Source organism: Rhinolophus ferrumequinum, chromosome 12, assembly GCF_004115265.2.
Source record: "Rhinolophus ferrumequinum isolate MPI-CBG mRhiFer1 chromosome 12, mRhiFer1_v1.p, whole genome shotgun sequence".
Lineage (NCBI taxonomy): Eukaryota > Metazoa > Chordata > Mammalia > Chiroptera > Rhinolophidae > Rhinolophus > Rhinolophus ferrumequinum.
The window spans coordinates 65,992,227-66,011,992 of NC_046295.1; the positions used below are offsets into that span (position 1 = coordinate 65,992,227).

At 48.3% G+C, this 19,766-nt stretch overlaps 1 protein-coding gene across 5 annotated transcripts in view; it reads left to right on the forward strand.

Annotated features, from left to right (window-relative positions):
* The window catches only part of COL27A1 (collagen type XXVII alpha 1 chain), a 135,643-nt gene extending 119,591 nt beyond the window's left edge, over positions 1-16,052 (forward strand). For 4 of the 5 annotated variants that reach the window (XM_033122637.1, XM_033122638.1, XM_033122641.1 and 1 more), the window contains 13 exons: positions 605-712; positions 4,470-4,523; positions 5,031-5,093; positions 5,467-5,520; positions 5,673-5,708; positions 5,828-5,845; positions 6,031-6,066; positions 6,369-6,395; positions 8,177-8,242; positions 9,114-9,282; positions 10,315-10,424; positions 12,415-12,633; positions 14,109-16,052. In XM_033122637.1, coding sequence (XP_032978528.1) covers positions 605-712; positions 4,470-4,523; positions 5,031-5,093; positions 5,467-5,520; positions 5,673-5,708; positions 5,828-5,845; positions 6,031-6,066; positions 6,369-6,395; positions 8,177-8,242; positions 9,114-9,282; positions 10,315-10,424; positions 12,415-12,633; positions 14,109-14,255 — 1,107 coding nt within the window. In that variant the 3' untranslated portion in view covers positions 14,256-16,052. Of the gene's footprint in view, positions 1-604; positions 713-4,469; positions 4,524-5,030; positions 5,094-5,466; positions 5,521-5,672; positions 5,709-5,827; positions 5,846-6,030; positions 6,067-6,368; positions 6,396-8,176; positions 8,243-9,113; positions 9,283-10,314; positions 10,425-12,414; positions 12,634-14,108 lie in introns of those variants that run through there. The other variant, XR_004424630.1, reaches the window with a different exon arrangement.
* The last annotated feature ends 3,714 nt before the right edge of the window (positions 16,053-19,766 follow it).

Genomic DNA, 19,766 nt, shown 5'->3' on the forward strand with positions numbered 1-19,766 from the left:
GGCGCCCTCTGGTGGGCTTTTGTGGAACAGTAGGTGTTGCTTGCCACTGAGACCCTCCTCCAAGGCATCTTTTTAGAAAGCTTTCTTGAGCCACATGGTGGGGGAGACAACCATTAGTCAGTCTGAGCCCAGAGCTAGATACTGAAGGAAGATTGAGATGAATGAATCAGACATGGCTCTTGCCATTCCTGAACTCGAGGTTTAGTTGGGGAGAGGCTGGAACCCTCTGTCAGGACAGCAGGCAGAGGGAGAGGTGGCCTTGGCCCACGGAGGATTTAAAGAGGAAAGGGGAGGTGGCATTCGAGCAGGAGAAACAGTATGAGTAGAGGTGTGGAGGTGGGAACTGCATGGTCTGTTGGGAAGAAACAATTAAAAGGAGAGGCAGTGTGGGAGAGTGAAGAAGGGGGATCTTAAATACCAGGGTAAGGAAAGAGGCTTTCTTTTTAAGGAGGCTCAAGTTTTGAGGTCCCACCAGTCCTGTATTTGAACCCTGGCATCCTGAGATCTCAGCTGAACCTATGGAATCACTGTCTGTCTCTCCTAGGCACCCCTCCCCCAGAACCATTTCCCCCTTTGACCGGACATTTTGGTGTGTTTCTTTAAGGGTGAAAGTGGGTTACCTGGGCAGCTGGGTCCCCCCGGCAAACGAGGGACAGAGGGCGGAACAGGCTTTCCTGGGAACCAGGGGGAGCCTGGATCCAAAGGCCAGCCGGTGAGTGAACCCCAGGAAATAAACATGTTCACACGCTCATATGCACACACAAATACTCTTGTTCACACATGTGTGCACACAGACCCAGAAGCCACCTGCCTGCTCTGTGACAAGGGCAGAGCAATACTCTCTCAGGGCACCAGATAGCATCCTGCCTCCCCTGATTGGAGTGGGTGGGAGGAAACTGAGAAATGAGATCTGTGTGGTCGCCTCAGAATGAGGAGAGTTGGGTCACAACCAGAGAAAAAGCCTTATGACCATGAAAGAAATTGAACCTATAGTTGAAAAGTTTCTCACAAAGAAAACCCTGGTGAATTTAGTAAATATTTCTGGAAGAAATAATACCTACTCACAGAAACTCTTCCAGAAAATTGAAGAGGAGGGAATACTTCTCAACACATTCTATAAAGCTAGCACTGCCCTGATGTCAAAGACATTACAAGGAAAGAAAACTACAGACCAATATACCTCATAAATATACCGTGTTTCCCCGAAAATAAGACCTAGCCAGACAATCAACTCTAATGCGTCTTTTGGAGCAAAAATTAATATAAGACCCAGTATTATTATATTATATTATATTATATTATATTATATTATATTATATTATATTATATTATATTACATTACATTATATTATATTAGACCCGGGCTTATAGTAAAATAATATAGTAAAAAATTATAGTAAGATAAGACCAGGTCTTACATTAATTTTTGTTCCAAAAGATGCATTAGAGCTGATTGTTCAGCTAGGTCTTATTTTCGAGGAAATACAGTAGATATAAAAATTATTAGAACAATTTTAGAAAAACAAATGTAAGACTGTGTAAAAAGGATATACATCTACATTAAGTGAGGTTTATCCTGGGAATGCAAGGATGGTATAACATTTGAAAATAAATCAGTGTAATCACCATATTAACAAACAAAAAAGAAAAACAATTGAATCATCTCAGTAGATGCAGGAAAAGCATTTGACAAAATACAACTCCATTTCTGATTAAAAAAAACTCTCAACAAATTTGGTATAGAACTTTCTCAACTTAATAAAAGGCATCCGTGAAAAACCTACAGTTCACATCATACTTAATAGTGAATGACTGAATGTTTTCTCCCAATGTTAACACACAAAGACCCAGGGAAAATTCCCGGAACTGAAAATCCAACTCTGTAAGCAGAGCGCAGGGAAAAACTGAAGAAAGAAGCTAGCCACTCCAGCCTGGTGATGAATAGAGTTGGTTAAGGGAAACCTAAGATGAGGCCTGTTTTGGACAGCTACAAGTCTAAATGGATACCTGTACCATTTGGCAGCCACCAAAGTGTTATATAGGATAAACGGGGGAATAGTCACAGGTACTAGTCCGTGAAGGCTACCAGGTATGAGAAATTGCTGTACGTGCTTGACGAGGTGAGGACAACAGCCTGTTCCAGGAACCAGCATGAAGTGGGAAGCGTGCGTGGTAGGGCTGCTGATTTATGTCAGAATGAACATCAATTACTATCAGATAGTCTCTAAGGGGGGTTTGTGGGAAGCAATCCTCCGCTTCTGACCCCAGTCCAGCTTGGGGTCTGGCAGCAGTCGTGTCGTGGAACAGTCTCTCCTCCACACCCAAAGAGCAAAAACAAATCAAAGATATCTCTTCTCAACACTTCTAGTCAACATTGTACTGGCAGTTCTAGCTAATGCAGTAAGGAAAGAAAAATAAATAAAAGATATTCATATCAAAAAGGAAGAAGTGAAACTTTTCATTTATCAATGAAATGATTATCTATGTAGAAAAATCTAATGGAAGCTACAGTAGAGCTACGAGAGTAAATGAGTTTAGCAAAATGGCAGGATACCAGCTCAGTATGCACAAATGAATGTATTTCTATACACTAGCAACAAGCAATTGGAATTTTGAAATCTAAAAATCTAAATACTGTTTACAATAGCATAAAAATATAAAGTACTTAGAGATATCTGACAATAGATACAAGACATGTACACTGAAAACTATAAAGCGTTGCTGAGATAAATTGAGGAAGACCTAAATAAATGGAGGTATTTACTGTGTTCATTGGTCAAAAGACTCAATATTATTAAGATGTCAATTTTCGTCAAGTTGGTTTATGGATTCAGTACAAGCCCAATCAAAATCCCATTGGGCTTTCCTTGAAGAAAATAATAAGCAGATTCTGAAGTTCATTTGGAAATGCAAATGACCTAGAATTACGAAAACAACTTGGAAAAAAAAGCTAAGTTGGGAGACTAACAGCAGTTGATTTCAAGACTTACTATAAGGCTACAGTAATCAGCAAGGTATGGTAGGGCCATAAACATACTAATAGATCAAAGGAACAGAATAGAGAGTCCAGAAATATATTCACACATATATAGACAACTGATTTTTGACAAAGGCGCAAAAGCAATTCAGTGAATACAGAATAGTCTTTTTTAGCAAATGGTGCTGGAACAATTGCATACGTCACACCATGTACAGTAATTAACATGAATCATATACCAAATGTAAAACCTAACATGGTAAAACTTCTAGAAGAAAAGCATAGAAGAAAATCTTTGAGACCTTGGGTTATATGAAGATTTCTTAGATGTGACACCAAAAGCATAGCCCATAAAAGAAAATTTGATCGATTGGACTTCATCAAAATTAAAAACTTTTGCCCCTCAAAAGAGACTGTTAAGGGAATAAAAAGACGAGTCACATACTAGGAGAAAGTACAAATCATGTTTGGTAAAGGACTTATATCTAGAATGTATAAAGAACTTGCAAAACTCAATAATAAGAAAAGCAGCCCAATTTAAAAAAAATTGGGCAAAAGATTTGGTAGACACTTCCAAAAAGATGTACAGATGGCAGATAAGTACATGAAAAGAAGATTGATACATTACTCATCAGGTAAATGCTCACTAAAACCACAAAGAGACGCTACTGCAAACGTAATATTAGGTTGGTGCAAAAGTAATCGCGGTTTTTGCTTTTTTTTTTTTTTTTTTAGCCTTTTAAACCGCAATTACCTTTGCACCAACCTAATAGATTGGTGAAAATTTTTAAATTTTGTTGGCAAAGATGTGGATCAACTGGAACTCTCATACTCTCCTAGTAGGAATGAAAATTGGTATGACCACTTTGGAAAAGAGTTGGGCAGTTTCTTTAAAAGTTAAGCATACATCTACCATACTATCTAGGCCTCTGGGATCGTTCCCATCTGGATCTAGCACACTGCGCAACAGAATGGCTGTGTGACTTTGAGCAAGTTCCTGCCATCTCTGAGCCTCAGTTTCTCGTCTGTGAACAGGGCATATTGTGCTTCCCCAGGCTGATATGGGAACATGCATGTGTGGTGGGTAGTACATGCAAAGTGCCTGGTACATAGCAGGCCCTCAGCTAATGGGGTTATTTCTAGGGGATCATTCCTTAATAATGCTTTTGGGATGGGTCGGGCAGAGTTTGTGGGTCCTTTCATTCTCTTCCTTGAAGACCTGGGACAGGAGATACTGAGTGTTCTAGAGTATTCCTTGTAGAATCCCTGAGCTGGTCTGTGCTTTCTCATCTGACAGAGGGCACAGGTTCCTGCCCTCTGAGAGCCCAGGCTGAACTGGCATCGAGTTTGTGAACTGTTCATACTCATTTCATCATCTCGTGATGGAGTAGCTGATGTCCCTGGGAGAAGTCAGGCCCAGGGGTCCTGGCTGACTGGCCAGGCACCCTTGTTCTGTCCCCACTCATCCCATCTCATCCTGTTCTCCCTACAGGGTGACTCTGGCGAGATGGGCTTCCCAGGAATGGCTGGCCTCTTTGGACCCAAGGTACAGATTCCCACTCCACATTGTTCCTGTTGGGGTCCCATCCATCCACCTACTTGTTCATTTATTCATTTATTTATTCAACAAATATTTCTCAAGCACTTACAATGTGGGTTGGCACATAGCCAGAATCAAGCACGAGCATCTTTTCCACATTCCAGCCAACCCGGGTTCTAAGCCCAGTCCCACCATTTACCTGCTATGTGCCTCAGGCAAGTCCCTTGGTCTCTCCACGCCTCAGTTTCCTCATCTATAAAATAGGCATCAGAGCAGTAGAGGATTGTTGTAACAAGTAACACCAGAGACTCACACCACATAGCACAGAGCCTGCACACTTGTACCTGCTAAATAATATGTGACTGTGGACATGTGTGACTGTTCCTGGGGCTCGCCAGCAAGGCCTCTCTTGACAGGGAGGCCAAAGGTTGGCCAGACCCCAGTAGTGAGGGAGCTGTGGGGGCCTCTGCCCGTGGCCACTGGGCACAGACAGCCTTCCTCTGCCTCCTGCAGGGCCCTCCTGGAGACGTTGGCTTCAAAGGCATCCAGGGCCCGCGAGGGCCTCCTGGCCTGATGGTGAGTCTGCTCCCTGTCTGTCCCAGTGGGACAGTCAGCCCAGGTCCAAGGCCGGCCCGCCATCGGCCAGGGGGATGCATGTCCCCCTCCTCTTCCTGCTCCTTCAGTCCTGAGCCCCCCTCTGCCCATCGTCTTCCCTCCCACTTCCACACCTTTGCCTGTGCTATTCCTGCCAGCTGGGCTGCCATCCTCCCTCTCTTTCATCTGCTCTCTCCCCCCTCCACTCTTGTAGCCCACCCCGAGAAACATAAGGGGCTGGGGAGGTCTCCATTCTGTTCCCTTGGGACACTCAGGCTGCCCTCTACCCTCCTGTCCCTGTGACTATTCCCCAGGCCCTGGGACAAGGACACACAAGTGTTTCTCTCTCCTTTAGGGAAAGGAGGGCATCATTGGGCCTCTCGGAATCCTGGGACCTTCAGGACGCCCGGTATGTGTGGGAGGTTGGCCAAAGACTGCTGGTTCCCCTTCCTGGCGCCAGATTGTCTCTGTGACCCAGGGCTAGCCTGAGCCTCAGTTTACCCATCTGAGAAATGAGGCTTCCTTTTGAGCCCTCTCTCACTGGGCCATGGTTTATTGCAGGGTCCGAAGGGTGACAAAGGTAGCCAAGGGAACTTGGTAAGTGGATGGGTTGGGGGGCAGTGCTACAGGGTGTGGAGGAGGGAGAATTCCATGTGGGTGAGCGTGGCTCAGCCCTGCTCCCCTAACTCTCTCTCCCTGCTTCTGTCTTCCTCCAGGGCTGGCAAGGTCCGAGGGTGAGTGGGCTGGGGTGCAAGGGCTGGTGGGAGGGGGAGTGGGGAGGCGGGCACTCTGTACCCATCTGTACCCATCTATGCCATGGTCACCGTCGTCCCTGGGTCTTAGGTCTGCTCCAGGAGGCCTAGGGTGGGGGCAGATGAAGGCCTTTGACCAGGGCCTCACTGTTCTCCTCTTCCTCCAGGGTCCTCCCGGCCCCAGAGGGCGACCTGGCCCACCGGTAGGTAACTGTGTGCTTGGTGCCCATTGAGCTCTGTGCAGGTGGCAGCGTTCCTTTGAAGGAGACCCAAGGCTTTGCCTGTTGACACGTGTTTTGGTCCTGACCTTATAGGACTCATAAGCTTCTTGTAGTATACAAACGCCTAGGAGAGTATAGACCAACCCTAGCAGGATCAGGCCTCCAGGAGAGCAGCGTCCAGCTTGGCAGCTCTCATGCCCCGAGAGCTCCTCTAACCTCCTGGCAGCCCCCAGGACTCTAGCATCTAGTCCCGCTCAAATGCTGACCACACTCTTCTTTTGCAGGGTCCTCCAGGGAGCTCTATCCACTTTGTAAGTTGGAGAACATTCTCTTTTGTCCAGTTGGGTAAGACCTGAGGAGGGGGTAGTTTGGCAGCTGACCCCTCTCTGGCCATGGTAGCTAGAACCTGAAGCTGGACCTGGGGATGCCCATGTCCTTTTGTCACTCCACATTGGACCCTGGACACTGAAACACCAGCAAGAACCCTGAGCCAGGAAGCAGGAAACCCAGATTTGAGCTGGGTTGTGCCCCGGATTGTGAACCCAGGAATACACTCCCAACAGCCGGGCTCCTGGGTCCTGTTCATATACTTGCTGCAGATCAGCTGATTGCTGAAGATTCTTCCACATCAGATTCTGAGTCCAAAGAGGGTGCACACTAGGCCCCTGCGTTCCTCCCTGGAGGGTACTGTGGTCTGAAAGCATGGCCCCTCCCAAGCCCTACGATGAGTCCTTCCTCATTTTACCACTGTGCTGATTGGCTGTTAGAACCAGGCCCTGACAGCGTCCCAGGAAGTGGCCAAGGAGATGGACTGAGTGTAGCAGGAACCCTTGGAGCCACTTGGGATCTCTGCTCTTGTCACCTCAGCTTCTCACTGGCTCTCCTGCATCGTCCACAAAAAGGGGGCTAACCTGGCCTCTCTTCTACCTTTCCCTTGATCTTTTTCATCAATAAGGAAGCCAGATAAGCGAAAGTGAAGAGATCCAGGAAAAAACCCTTTCCCGCTATAGCAAGGAAAATTAGAGGATTTTGAATTTTTTAAATACTAGCCTCATCTCCTGAGTGCTTATTGTATGCTAGACACCATGAAAACTTATTTTCATATATTAACTCCATTTATTCCTCTCAATAGTTCATTATCAGTTTTATTCTCAAGCCCATTTTCAAGATGAGAAAACTGAGGCAGAGCAGTTAAACAACTTGTCCTAGATTATGCAGTTAACACATAGCAAGGCTTGGATTTGAACTTGAGAAGTACACCGTCAGAGTCCCAGCTCTGGACCCCAATCCTGGGTTTTACTCACTGTCAGAATTGGCCACTCACTATTTTCACGGCAAGACTACAGCTATGCTCCTGACAAGCCTAGTGTGAGGGATGTTAGATATTACAGTGCAAGTCCACCGAGAAACTGGGGGCTGTGGGAGTATAGAGAAAGGGGGCCGCGCCCAGCCCGGGGCAGAAGCATCAGGAAAGAGTTCCCACTACAGCTGACATATGGATGACGAGTGGAGGACGTGTTTCTCAATTGTAGCCCTCCTGACCTTTGGGACCAGATGATTCTTTGCTGGGAGTGACTGTCCTGTGTATTGTTGGTTATTTAGCAGCACCCCTAGCTTCTACCCACTAGATTCCAGGAGCACTCCCTCCTCCAGCTGTGACAGCCAAGAATGTCTCCAGATATTACCAGTTGTCCTCTAGGGGGCAACGTTGCCCCTGGCTGAGAACCACTGGAAGAGGAGCTAGCCAGATGGAGCACCGGAAGGAGGAAGAGTGTTCTAGGCTATAGGAGCAGCATGTGCACAGACCCCATGGCTAGATAGACCATGGCACTGAGGAGCTTAGAAATACAGTAGTGGGTCTTGTGCACAGAGCCTTGGAGAGCTACCGAAATGCTTGAAGTAGGGAGTGGAAGGGCCACCAGCTCTGACTCTATTTGCAAGAGGGGGAGGGACAGAGTTCCACAGAGGGCATGGGACTCGGCCCTGTTTTCCGCAGGGAAGGTGCGGTGAGAGAGCCTGTGTTCAGACCCTGGCACTCCTGCTTGGTGGGCCTGGGGGGCCAAGATACACAGCCTGTCTTCTCCCTGCACAGCAACAAGATGACCTTGGGGCAGCTTTCCAGACGTGGATGGACACTAATGGAGCACTGAGAGCAGAGGTATTGCCAAGAGGAAATGGAAAAAATGGCTCATGTGTGGTCAGTGCCCTTCACATGGCCTGCACCGAGCGTTTCATAGCCCTTGAGGGCACCTCACAGCCATAGATGAGGTAGGGTTGTAGCTGAGGCTCAAGTGGATGGCAACAAGTCCAGGGTCACGAGACCAGTCCCTGAGCCCCTTCGCTTTCCTCCAAAGCCCTCTCAGGGTATCAGAGTTCTTGCCGGCCTGAGTCAGGAAGAGATGCTCGCCTGGCCCAGAGCCCACAGCAGCCTGTGGTTCAGTCCCACCGTCCACCCGGAGCAGGAAGCTCATGGTCATCCCACAGGGCTCTGCTAAGACCTTCGCCTGTGGTCAACTCAGCTCCAAGACTCCCGGCTGAGAAGGCCCTCAGGTGTTCTCTAGTCGAGCCCCTGCTGCGAGTGTCCTTTGCTGTCTTGCCTCCATCCCATGATGGGGAACTTACCCTGCGCTCAGCTCAGACATTTCTACTTGTTCCCTGAGCTGGATGCCAGGAAAAGCTGATGCCCTGTCGGCTCTCAACAATACCTTCTGGAAGGCTCTGGGGCCATTCCCCAGTGTTCTACACACCTTGTCTTCCTCACTCGTGGAGGTCTGCCTATCCTACACCAGAGACCAGGTTGACCCGCCACTCCTCTCAAGCCTGTAGTCCTTCATGGGAGTACCCCACTTGTCTGTCCCTGTCCCCCAGTTTCTGTTAAGCAGAGGGAGACCCAACCCCTGTTCTAACCATGGCCCTGGAGACTCAGAGATGTCTCCCAAGTATCAAGAACTTGGAGGCTGTGGGGGCTCAGACCTTGGGCCTGGGCAGGACCTCAGGGGGCTGATGGCCACCCGCTCTCCTCATGGCAGGTTTACAGCCATCCGGACCGGCTGGTGCTGGAGCAGGGAGGGGAGATCTTTAAAACCTTACACTACCTCAGCAACCTCATCCAGAGCATTAAGACGCCCCTGGGCACCAAAGAGAACCCCGCCCGGGTCTGCCGGGACCTTATGGACTGTGAGCAGAAGATGGCAGATGGTATGAGGGTCTGCGGGTCTGAAAAAAGGACTTCCTGCCCCACGAGTAGGGTGGGGTGGGGCCAGGGGGGTTCCAGGAGGAGCTGGGGGAGATGGAACCTTTGAGCCTTGGCCCACCCTGGCCGTTTCTGTCCTCGGTGAGATAGGTACCTGGGCAGTCATTTATTCACTCAACAGTCACTGAGTCCCAATACGCCAGGCCTCGTGCTTCCTGGGGCATGGGGAGGTAGGCGGAAACACCAAGGAGTGGTTCTACCTTTCCAGAGCCCACAGATATGCAAGCTGGGGTGGCCATTTCAGTGCAATGAGACAAGAGCTTTGACAGAAAAAGCCCCCCAGGGCTAGGAGAGGATGGGGACCCAAGGAGGCAGTGCTCTGCACCTCATGCAACTCTCTTCTCTCCCTGTGAGTTGATGTGGTACCATAGAAGGACCACAGCTTAGGAGACAGACAGACCTGGGTTCAAAGGTCAGCCCTGTCCCTGACCAGTCGTGAGCTGGGCAAGCCACCTCACTGCCACTCCTCCTCTGCTGCACGAGAAAGTGGATGAGTGGTAAATGGTTCCACTCTTTCAGCTGTGGGGACTTTGGCTCCCTTGGAAGTCCGATGGGCAAACCAGATGCCCGCAGAGTGTCCTGGCTGATGGGCTGGAAACCCTGGCTCCGGCCCCCCCCCCACCCTAGGAGGATCACCAGCCTAGGTGGAGAAGCCATCCCACGAAATAATCCCTAAATCCCTTGGGCAAGTGGCTCAGCCTCTCAACCTCAGTTGTCCCCTCTGTAAAGTGGAAATTTCCCCGTAGCAATAGGTCAAGTGTTCAGCTGTCTGCCGCTCTGGGGGCTCTGCCAGTTGTGAGCTTGGCTCAGAGATCTGTGACTCACAGGATCCATTTTCTGCTTCACCTCCCTTGACTTCATGCACAACTGGGTCTCAGCAGGTCACAAGGTGCAGGGTCCACCTAGAGAACTGATCCCTGGGCTCTTCCCCACATACATACACCACCAGCCCGTCCCCCACCCCATGCTGCCTGCAGGTACTTACTGGGTGGATCCAAACCTTGGCTGCTCGTCCGACACCATCGAGGTCTCCTGCAACTTCACACATGGTGGACAGACGTGTCTCAAGCCCATCACGGCCTCCAAGGTACTGATTTGCTCCCTGTCCCCCACCAGCCGGCCCTCTCTACCCCCACTTTGCCCTGGGCCACAGCCCACCAGGTTTTGGTCTTGCCGCATGGTGTTGGGAAAGTCATCTCCTCTTTCTGAACCTCAGTTTCCTCATCTATAAATTGTTCTAAACCTATGGTTTCCAAACCCTTTTGAGTTGTATGATGCTCATGGTTCTTTCTTCCAATAGAACTTCCTGCCAAATACCTAGAACAGTGTAGTAGGCCACGCTGGCCTGGTGTGGGGAACCGTGAGGCATCAGCGCGAAATAAGTCAGCACGAGGCTCCCCTGAGACATGTTGCCGGAATTGTGTGTGCAAATATTAAGCAGATGTTCACTGCCCGCTTACCAGGTGCCTGTCTCTGGGCTGAGAATTTTTGGTGGCTCAGGGTGACTCAACAACTAGCCAACGCAGGTGGTGGCAGTGGGGTGTGACCATTCCCCCGCCCAGGGTACCCTTTGTGCATTGTGGATCTGTACTTGTAGCAAGTGCTATACGCAGGATGATCCGTGCTACAGTGAGAAATGGCTACAGGGGAGGCAGGGACCCAGAGCATCTTGCATCCCATCCCACCAGCCCCCTGGGAAGGTTCCAGGGGTGTCTTGTGCTAACCATCTCAGACCCAGAGTTTGAGAATCTCTAGGCAAGCCAGCTGGTCACCAAATTGAGTCCCTACCATGTGCCAGGCCCTGAGCCAGATGCTGGGATTCACAGGAAACATGGCAGCCTTGCCACTGGCCCCACAGCCGGAGCTCATGGTCTAGCAGGTCCTTTCCTCTCTGACTCTGCAATTTGGGGGCCACATGGCAAATCCATCAGGCAGAGGGGTGAAGCTATTGGCACCTAGGTTGGCAGTGTGACCTCCCATCTGAGTCACCATCCCCACTGGGAATAATGAACCACTGTTTTGTACCAGTCTGTCTATCAATAACCAGTGTTGTGGTTGGACCAGCCCTTGTGGTTCTTATGATTGCAAGATGCCTTTTGGCAATGACCATCAGGAAACTTTGGAAAAATAAAGTTTATTACTTCCAGGACCTGGAAATTACACAACACACCTGGGGCCACACACGCTTTCCCACATGAGGAGGGAGGGAAGGACAGAAGAAGGGACGGAGGGAGGGCGAGAGAGAGAGAGAGAGAGAGAGAGAGAGAGAGAGAGAGAGAGAGAAAGAGAGAGAGAGAGAGAGAGAGAGAGAGAGAGAGAGAGAATATGCGGAGGCCTGGGGTTTTGTGGACTCACACTATTGGTGAATTTAAAGCTCAGGAGGAGAAAAGACAAGTGGCCCAAATGATCAATTATGGAAAGCCACCAAGATCTCTGAAACAAAACAGCCTCAGTGGGGGAAGTGGTCTGGTTCTTTATGCAGTTGTGTGGCTGGCAATGTGTTTCTCAGAGGTGGCCATCTTTGAAGTGGATGGGATCAAAGCTTAAGTCAGGTACTTGCATTACAAAAATAGAGAAAACCCAACCTTCAGAGCTCACACTGCAACCACTGAAGCCATAAATCCGGTCCTACTGCTTGTCAGGTCTGCCGTTTCCCCACCCCACCCCACCCCACTCCACTCCCCGGGGACCTTGGGACTCAGAAAGGATGAGGAGGACACTTCTCCTTTCCTCTGCACTCCAAGAGCCTCTCAATCTCGGGCAAGAAGTTCTCCGGGCCTCTGGATCCCAGCTCAGCTCCAAAGACCCCACCGCCCTACAATGGAGAGGGCTTGTGCCTCAGATTGCATCAGGAGCCTCTGATGCAGTTCTGGCCCTGGAGTCAGGAGCCTTGATTCCTTCCCTTCCTTGTTAGTCCTGGGCTGTGGACCAGCTCACACAGACCTCAATTTCCCTGTCTTTAAAGTGGGCACATATCTGGGAGCATGGCTGGGAAATGCTCCAGAGAGAGGTAAGGAATTCTGAGAGCTCTGGGGAGCCAGGCCTGATCCTACCTCACTGCTATGTCTCCTTCACAGGTCGAGTTTGCTGTCAGCCGGGTCCAGATGAATTTTCTGCACCTGCTAAGCTCTGAGGTGACACAGCACATCACCATCCACTGCCTTAACATGACCGTGTGGCAGGAAGGCACGGGGAAGACCCCAGCCAAGCGGGCTGTGCGCTTCCGGGCCTGGAACGGGCAGATCTTTGAAGCTGGGGGTCAGTTCAGGCCGGAAGTGTCAATGGATGGCTGCAAGGTAACTCCTGGGGCCCCTCACAGGCCCCTCACACACAGACAAGCGGAAAAAGGGTTTTTATTACAAAATTGTATATAACAATTTTATGCTATATTAGCATGATACATACAATTTTTATTTTTGTGTAATAATTTTATTATAACAGTTTTATAAACTTGCCTTTATTCACTGTCCTCTCTGGGAAACTTCTAAGGGAAGATCCGGGCTGATAAAAATTCTACAAGCTGATAGATACTGTACTTATTTGCAAGTCTGCTTATAAGAGAATATATTTCTACTCTCCACCCCCACACTGGCAAGGCCAATTGCTTTTCTTAACATTTTTGGTTATTTTTAAATGCCTAAAACAGGGTGGGTTGTCAGGGGACAGGGAGACAGAAAGTTGTCAAAAAAAAAAACCAAAACAGTTTCACAAGATTAAACAAAACTGGTAATAGATAATGTTAGTGAGGATGTGGGAAAAGCACCATTTTTACAGAAAACTATTTTGAAAAAATTAATTGGTAGAGTCTTTCAGGATAGTAGATATATATCTATAGATAGATAGATAGATAGATAGATAGATAGATAAGATAGATGGATAGACAGATGGATGCAAGGTGTGATCAAAAGATACAGTGAATATTTAAATTTTAAACATTTATTACAGTAAAAGACACGTTGCCATTAATCCCCCTCAAAATCCTCCCCCTCACTTCAAGCACACTTATCCCATCGTTCTTGCCACTTTCTGAAGCGGTTCTGGGAGTTCTTTTTTGTGTCTACTTCATCTTCCATCACGACAATGCTCCATGTCACACATCAATTCTGGTATAGCAATTTCTGCCAAATAAAAACATTATGGTGTATCCTCATCCACCTTATTCACTGGACGTAGCACCATGGGACTTCTGGCTCTTCCCCAAAGTCAAAATGACCATGAAAGGAAAACGTTTTGAATTGATTCAGGACATCGGGGCAGCCATGACAGCACAACTAAAGACACTTATGAAAGAGGACTTCCAGAACTGCCTCAGGAAGTGGCAAGAATGATGGGATAAGTGTGTTCAAAGCGAGGAGGAGTGTTTTGAGGGGGATTAATGGCAATGTGTCTTTCACTGTAATAAATTTTTTTTTAATTTAAACATTCATCGTAGTTTTTGATCACAACTTGTGTGTGTGTGTGTGTGTGTGTGTGTGTGTGTGTGTGTGTGTGAAATGTACATATCGTTTGATCCAACAAATCTATTTCTAGAATTTGTTCTAGGAAAATAATTAAGAATGTGCATAAAAGCTTAGTACAATGATATTCATTACAGCATTACTTATAAGAATGAAAAGAGAAGAAGCAATCTAAATGGACAAATACAGGCCATTGCTATGGCGAAATACCATGTGGCCATTAAACACTGTGAGCAAAGATGATGGGGAAATGCACATGACATATGATGAGGACCATAACGGATACATGTGTCCCCTTTGTCTTCTCCCCGCAGGTGCAGGATGGCCGCTGGCGTCAGACGCTCTTCACCTTCCGCACCCAGGACCCCCAGCAGCTGCCCATTGTCAGCGTGGACAACCTCCCTCCCGCCTCGTCAGGGAAGCAGTACCGCCTAGAAGTTGGACCTGCATGCTTCCTCTAACCTCTGACCCCTTGGCTCCTCTAGGCCTCATGGGGGAGGGAAGAGGAGGAGGTGGAGGCTAAGGGAGGGTACTTAGGGGCAGATGGGCCCAGGAGAGGCAGCTTACCTGCCCGAGGATCCAAGGCAGGCCCCAGCTGTTGTCTTTCCAATAGAAGTGGCTGGAGGGTAGCAGGGAACAGGGTGTCCTTGGGAACAACTGATCCCAGCACAGCTCCAAAGACCAACCAAAGAGCCAAATAGAGAAAGCTGGGCCTGCAACCCGCCTGAGCCCCGTGGCCTGTCTCCCAGCTGTGCGGCCACCCCCTTCCCTCCCCGGCTTCCTGCCCAAAGAGCCCCACGGTTCCAGCCAGCTTGAGGGAAGGGGCATCTCATCAGCTGGTCCCTGCCAGGGAGCTTTGATGTGCAATATTAGAGAGGAGACATGAAAAAAAGGAGAAAAGGAAAGAAAGAAGTATATATATTTTATTTAAACAAACACAAAGAAGGTGCGTTACTATTTTTTTCACCTGGGAGAGGGTGAGAAAGAGCAGCCGGGGTGGGAAGCAATAGAGATCCTCGGGGCTGGGGGTGCCCACGTTTGCTACCTCCCACTGTGAAATCGCTGGTGCTCGCAATTGTCTCGTAGTATATGTGATTTTTTTTTAAGGAAAAAAAAAATCCCTATTTAAGATTCTGAAGGTGCTACCATTTTTGCCACAGACTTTGAAGAAACAGTTTGATGTGGGCTACCCTCCACATTTGTCTCTCTTCTCCAAATGACCAAGTTTGGGAAATTTAAAAATTTTTTCTTAGCATCACCCTTGTGCTCATCAGGTAATCTGCTAAGGAGGGTGGGGAAAGGAAAAAGGAAAAAAAAAAAAAAAGGAAAAAAAAAAAACCGACCAAAAAAAAACCTACCAGAAACAGAAGTAGAAAGATGTACTTTTTAACTTATGGACTTTGAAATGTTTGTCCTCTAAAGGCAAGGGGAGGCCTGAGCATGAAGGAGTTTGACTTGGCCTTTCATGGTCCTGGAGGGAAGCTAGTCTTGTCTTGGAGGATGCAATCTAGACTGGAGAATCTTGGGAGAAGCCTTGACCTTGAAAAAACCAGTTACAAGATTGGCAATGGGTCAGAGCTGGTCTTGCAGGTGGAGTATAATATGGAACCATCTCATGAAACCACATGACATCCACTAAGGTCCTCCCTTCTCTTTCAAGATGGAGTCATCACTCTTGCTTTTTTATTGTCATTAAATGCTATAGAAACAGCACCGTTAGCTCCAAGTGTAAATGTGGACTGAGGAGAAAGAATAATTATGGGAATCTCGAAATTCAGCATGATAGGGATATTCAGTGATACCTGAATTGTCCTATATCGGTGAACCAGTCAGCACCCAAGTTGGATTTTGAGGTTCTTTTAACTATGGAATTATTTTTATAGGAGGGGTAATTTTATGTGAAAGTCTCTTTGTCTTTTTTTCCGCTAAAGTTGTGTCTTTTTGGGAATTGGATTTGATTTTCATTATTTAATACCTCACTCTGGCCTACGCTCCCCACCAGACACTTCCTTTATCCCAGCCCTCTGGCCCCAGCCCGATGCGCCCCATGGAAGGGCATTTTTGTAGCAGTTCAGGCCTCATCTCAGTACTCGGTTTCCCCACGCTGCCAGTCTCAACCTGGCCTCTGTCTCGTTCTTGGATTTTTTTTCTGCTGTCCTCGTTTATGTCTCTGTCCACATGTCAGTGTGTGTTAAAACCCCAGTGGGTTCCATCTCTCCTTTTCCCTTCTGGATTTTAAATAAATATTTAAAACTGAGGCAATGGAATGACACACTTGTGGCTGTGTGCTTCTTTGAAAATCCCGGAGGGAGCTTTCTGGCAGGGCTGGAGGGCAGGGAGAGGATGCTTGCTTTCTGCTGCATCCCCCAGGGAGGTGGGGAGGGCAGGGAGAGAGATATGGCACCTTAGTGTGTGGGGAGGTGGCACTAAAAGTGAGGGAGTCCGGGTCCCATAGTGTCTTTGTTTCTTAGGGCTGCTGTAACAGTACCACAAACCTGGTCACTTAAAACAACAGAAATACATTCTCTTCCAGTTCTGGAGGCCAGAAGTTTGAAATTAAAGTATTGGCAGGGCCCTGCTCCCTCTGAAGCCTCTAAGGGAGGTTCCTTACTGCATGTAGCTTCCAGGGGCCCTAGGCATTCCTTTCTTGCAGGTCAGCACCTCAATCTCTGCTTCCGTAGTCACATGACATTCTCCCTGTGTGTCTCTGTATTCACATCTTCGTATAAAGACAGCAGTCTTATTGGATGAAGGCCCACCCTAATGACCTCATAACTGCATTACATCTGCCATCTACTATTTCCAAGTAAGGCCACATTCACAGGTGATGTGGTTAGGATGTCGACATATCTTTTTGGGAGACACAAGTCGACCCATAATGTACAGGGAATAGGTATATTGAGGTTAATATGAGCAATTTTTTTTTAGTGTGGAAAATTATATGTAACATAAAGCTTACCATTAATGATATTTACTCCCAATGTTGTGCAACCATCACCATTATTTAGTTCTAGAACATTTTCATCACCCCAAAAGGAAACCCATGAAGTCACTCCCCATTCTTTCCCCCTACCCACTGGAAAACCACCGATCTGCTTTCTGTCTATGGCTTTGCCCATTATGGCTATTTCATATAAATGGAATCATACAGTATATGACCTTTTGGGACTGACTGCTTTCATTTAGCTTAATGTTTTCAAGGTTCATCTTTGTGGCATGCGTCAGTACTTCATTCCTTTTTATGACTAATTTTCCATTGTACAGATAGACCATATTTTGTTTATCCATTCATCCATTGATGGACATTTGGGTTGCTTCATCTTTTGACAATTGTGAATAGTGCTTCAATATGAGCAATTGTTACCTGTGAGATTCTTGAGAGAGGCCACAACAACACCTGCCTTGAAAGCAGTGAGCGAGCATCTGGGAGACAGCCAGATTTAGCAAATAAAAGTGTAGGACACCCAGATAAATTTGAATTTCAGATAAACAATAAGTATGTTTTTAGCGTAAGTTGTGTCCCTTTTAATATTTGGGATATACTCATACTTGCCAGACCTGGACCGCGTATCTCCTGACCCTTGGTTCAGAGTTTCCTTCCTTAGCTTGTTCTTCCTTCTCAGGGGCCTTGGATCAATCAGAACTGCTCTGCCCTTATCTAGGAGAAAGAACAAATCACAGGCAGCTGAGTTCATATCTGGGATTTTATGTTTTCAAAACTAGCTGTAAGTTTCCAGGTCAGCAGTTTACATGCAGCTGGGTCTTCTCTACCCTCCCACCCTGGCACCTACCCCAAGCAGTGAGCGCCAGGAGCTGCTGTCCTCAGTGGCTCCAAGTCCCATCCACAGAGCCTGGGATTCGTGGTCTGGAAGGGCTTGGAAACTCCCACATCCCAGGTACACCCTCTGTGGGGACAGAATCCCAGAGAGCAGTTTCCAGGCTCTTGGCCTCACGTGGTAAGGTGCTGGCTCAGTTATTGGATGGCCATCGGCTGGAATCAGATGGCCATCAGCTGTTACTGGTTAGCCATTAGCCACTAATACAACTGCTGTGGCTATGCTGGGAGGTTGGTTGGTTGGCAGAGAAGAGGATGGGGGATTACGCATCATGTGGCTCCTGCTCCCTGTGTCTCCAACCCAGCCACCAATGAGAATATAGTGGAATGAGTCCCTTATCCATGGCTTCGTGGGTGTTCCTTTTTGGCCTCACCATATCCTGCGTTCTGGTGCGGGGAGTGGGAGCTGAGTCCCTGCATGACACCCTCCCATTTTACATTAAGGGCAGCTGAATGCAGGGAAGTGCCTGGGTCACCTGTTGAGGCCACGGCACAGCTGAGATTCACAGCCACGACTTGGTGGCACTGTTGTGTGCATAGAGCAGTGGCTCTCAGTGTGGCCCCCGGGGTTGGCAGAGCCAGCAGCACCTGCGAGCCGGTTATAATGCATATTTTCTGCCCCTTCCCTAACCTACTGAATCACAAACCCTAAGGGTGGGGCCCAGCAATCTGTTTTCACAGCCTCCCTGGAGATTCCAGTGCCTGCTCAAGTCCCAAATATCACGGCCCTGCACTATTTCCTAACTCTGGAAAATGGTTTTCCAACACAGGAAAAAAACTTGAAAACGAGACAGGATGTTCTTTTCCTTTCTTTGACTGACAATTAATTAGAAATGCAATTAAGACAGAATGGCCCCCCCATTTCTGGACGTCTGTCACCCCCAAAGAGTTTGCCCAGTTGTCTGATGATGCTTCCAATTTTACAGGTGGGAAAGTTCAGTCATTTAAATGTCTCTTTTCCCATTGAAAGCTCCGGGAAGGCAGAGGATAGCCCTTGTTCTCTGCTGCAGCCACAGTGTGCAGCACACGGAAGGCACTCAGACTTGTTGAACTATTGCTCGCGTGGACTCGCATCTTCATTGCCTCCACGACCATGTAGCAGCACACCTCCTCTGTGCTGCGCCCTGTCCATACACAGGGCACTTTGAGGCACTTTGAGACTGGTGGAGGCAGCTGGCGGAGTTGGAACTTGTGTGGTTCGGGTTAGGAAAATGGGGTGCCAGAGGCCAAGTGTGGGGGAGCAAAAACAATACACAGCTGATGCAATCTCAGCAGGGGCGGTCTCCAGAGAAACAGAACCAATAGGGTGTGCGTGTGCACGTGCGTGTGTGCACGTGTGTGCGTGTGTGCGTGTGTGCGTGTGCGTGTGTGTGCGTGTGTGTGCGTGTGCGTGTGTGTGTGTGTGTGTGTGTGTAAAGAAACTTATTATTAGGAATTGGCTCATGTGAGTGTGATGGCTGGCAAGTCCTAAGATCTGCAGAGAGTTGGAAAGACCCAGGAGAACTGATGGCATAGTTCTCGTCTGAAGGCTGGCAGGCTCGAGACCCAGCAAGGAACGATGTTTCAGTTCATGCCCAAAGGCAAGAAAAGGAGGAATTCTCTCTTGCTCAGCCTTTTAATTCCATTCAGGTCTTTAATGGATTGGCTGAGGCCACCCACCCTTGGGAGGGCAGTCTGCTTTGCACAGTCTACCATTTAAATTTTCATGTCATCCAAAACACCTGCAAAGACACACCCAGAAGGTTTAACCAAATATCTGGGTACCTCACTGCCCAGTTAAGTTGTCCCATAAAGTTAATCATCACAAGCTGAGCGGAGAGAGAATGAATAGAGTGTTTCACCAGATGGGGCAGGGCACTGGGGGAACAGCACCTGCCAGGGCCTGGGAGCAAAGGTAGCACCGCATATTTGGGGAACAGTACCTAGTTCAAAGGGAGCTACAGGGGGTGCTGTAGGGAGGCCTGGGCACTGCGCTAGGACGAGGACTAGCCGCAGGCTTGCACGGGAGAGCACGGTTTGGGTTGGCCAAGTTGGTTTGGGTTGAGATGAGGTGCTAGAGGGGAGCTGTCCAGGAGGCAGCTGGCTGACCTGAGAGGACAGGAAAGAGGTCTGAGCCACCGTGGGAACTCCAGAGCTA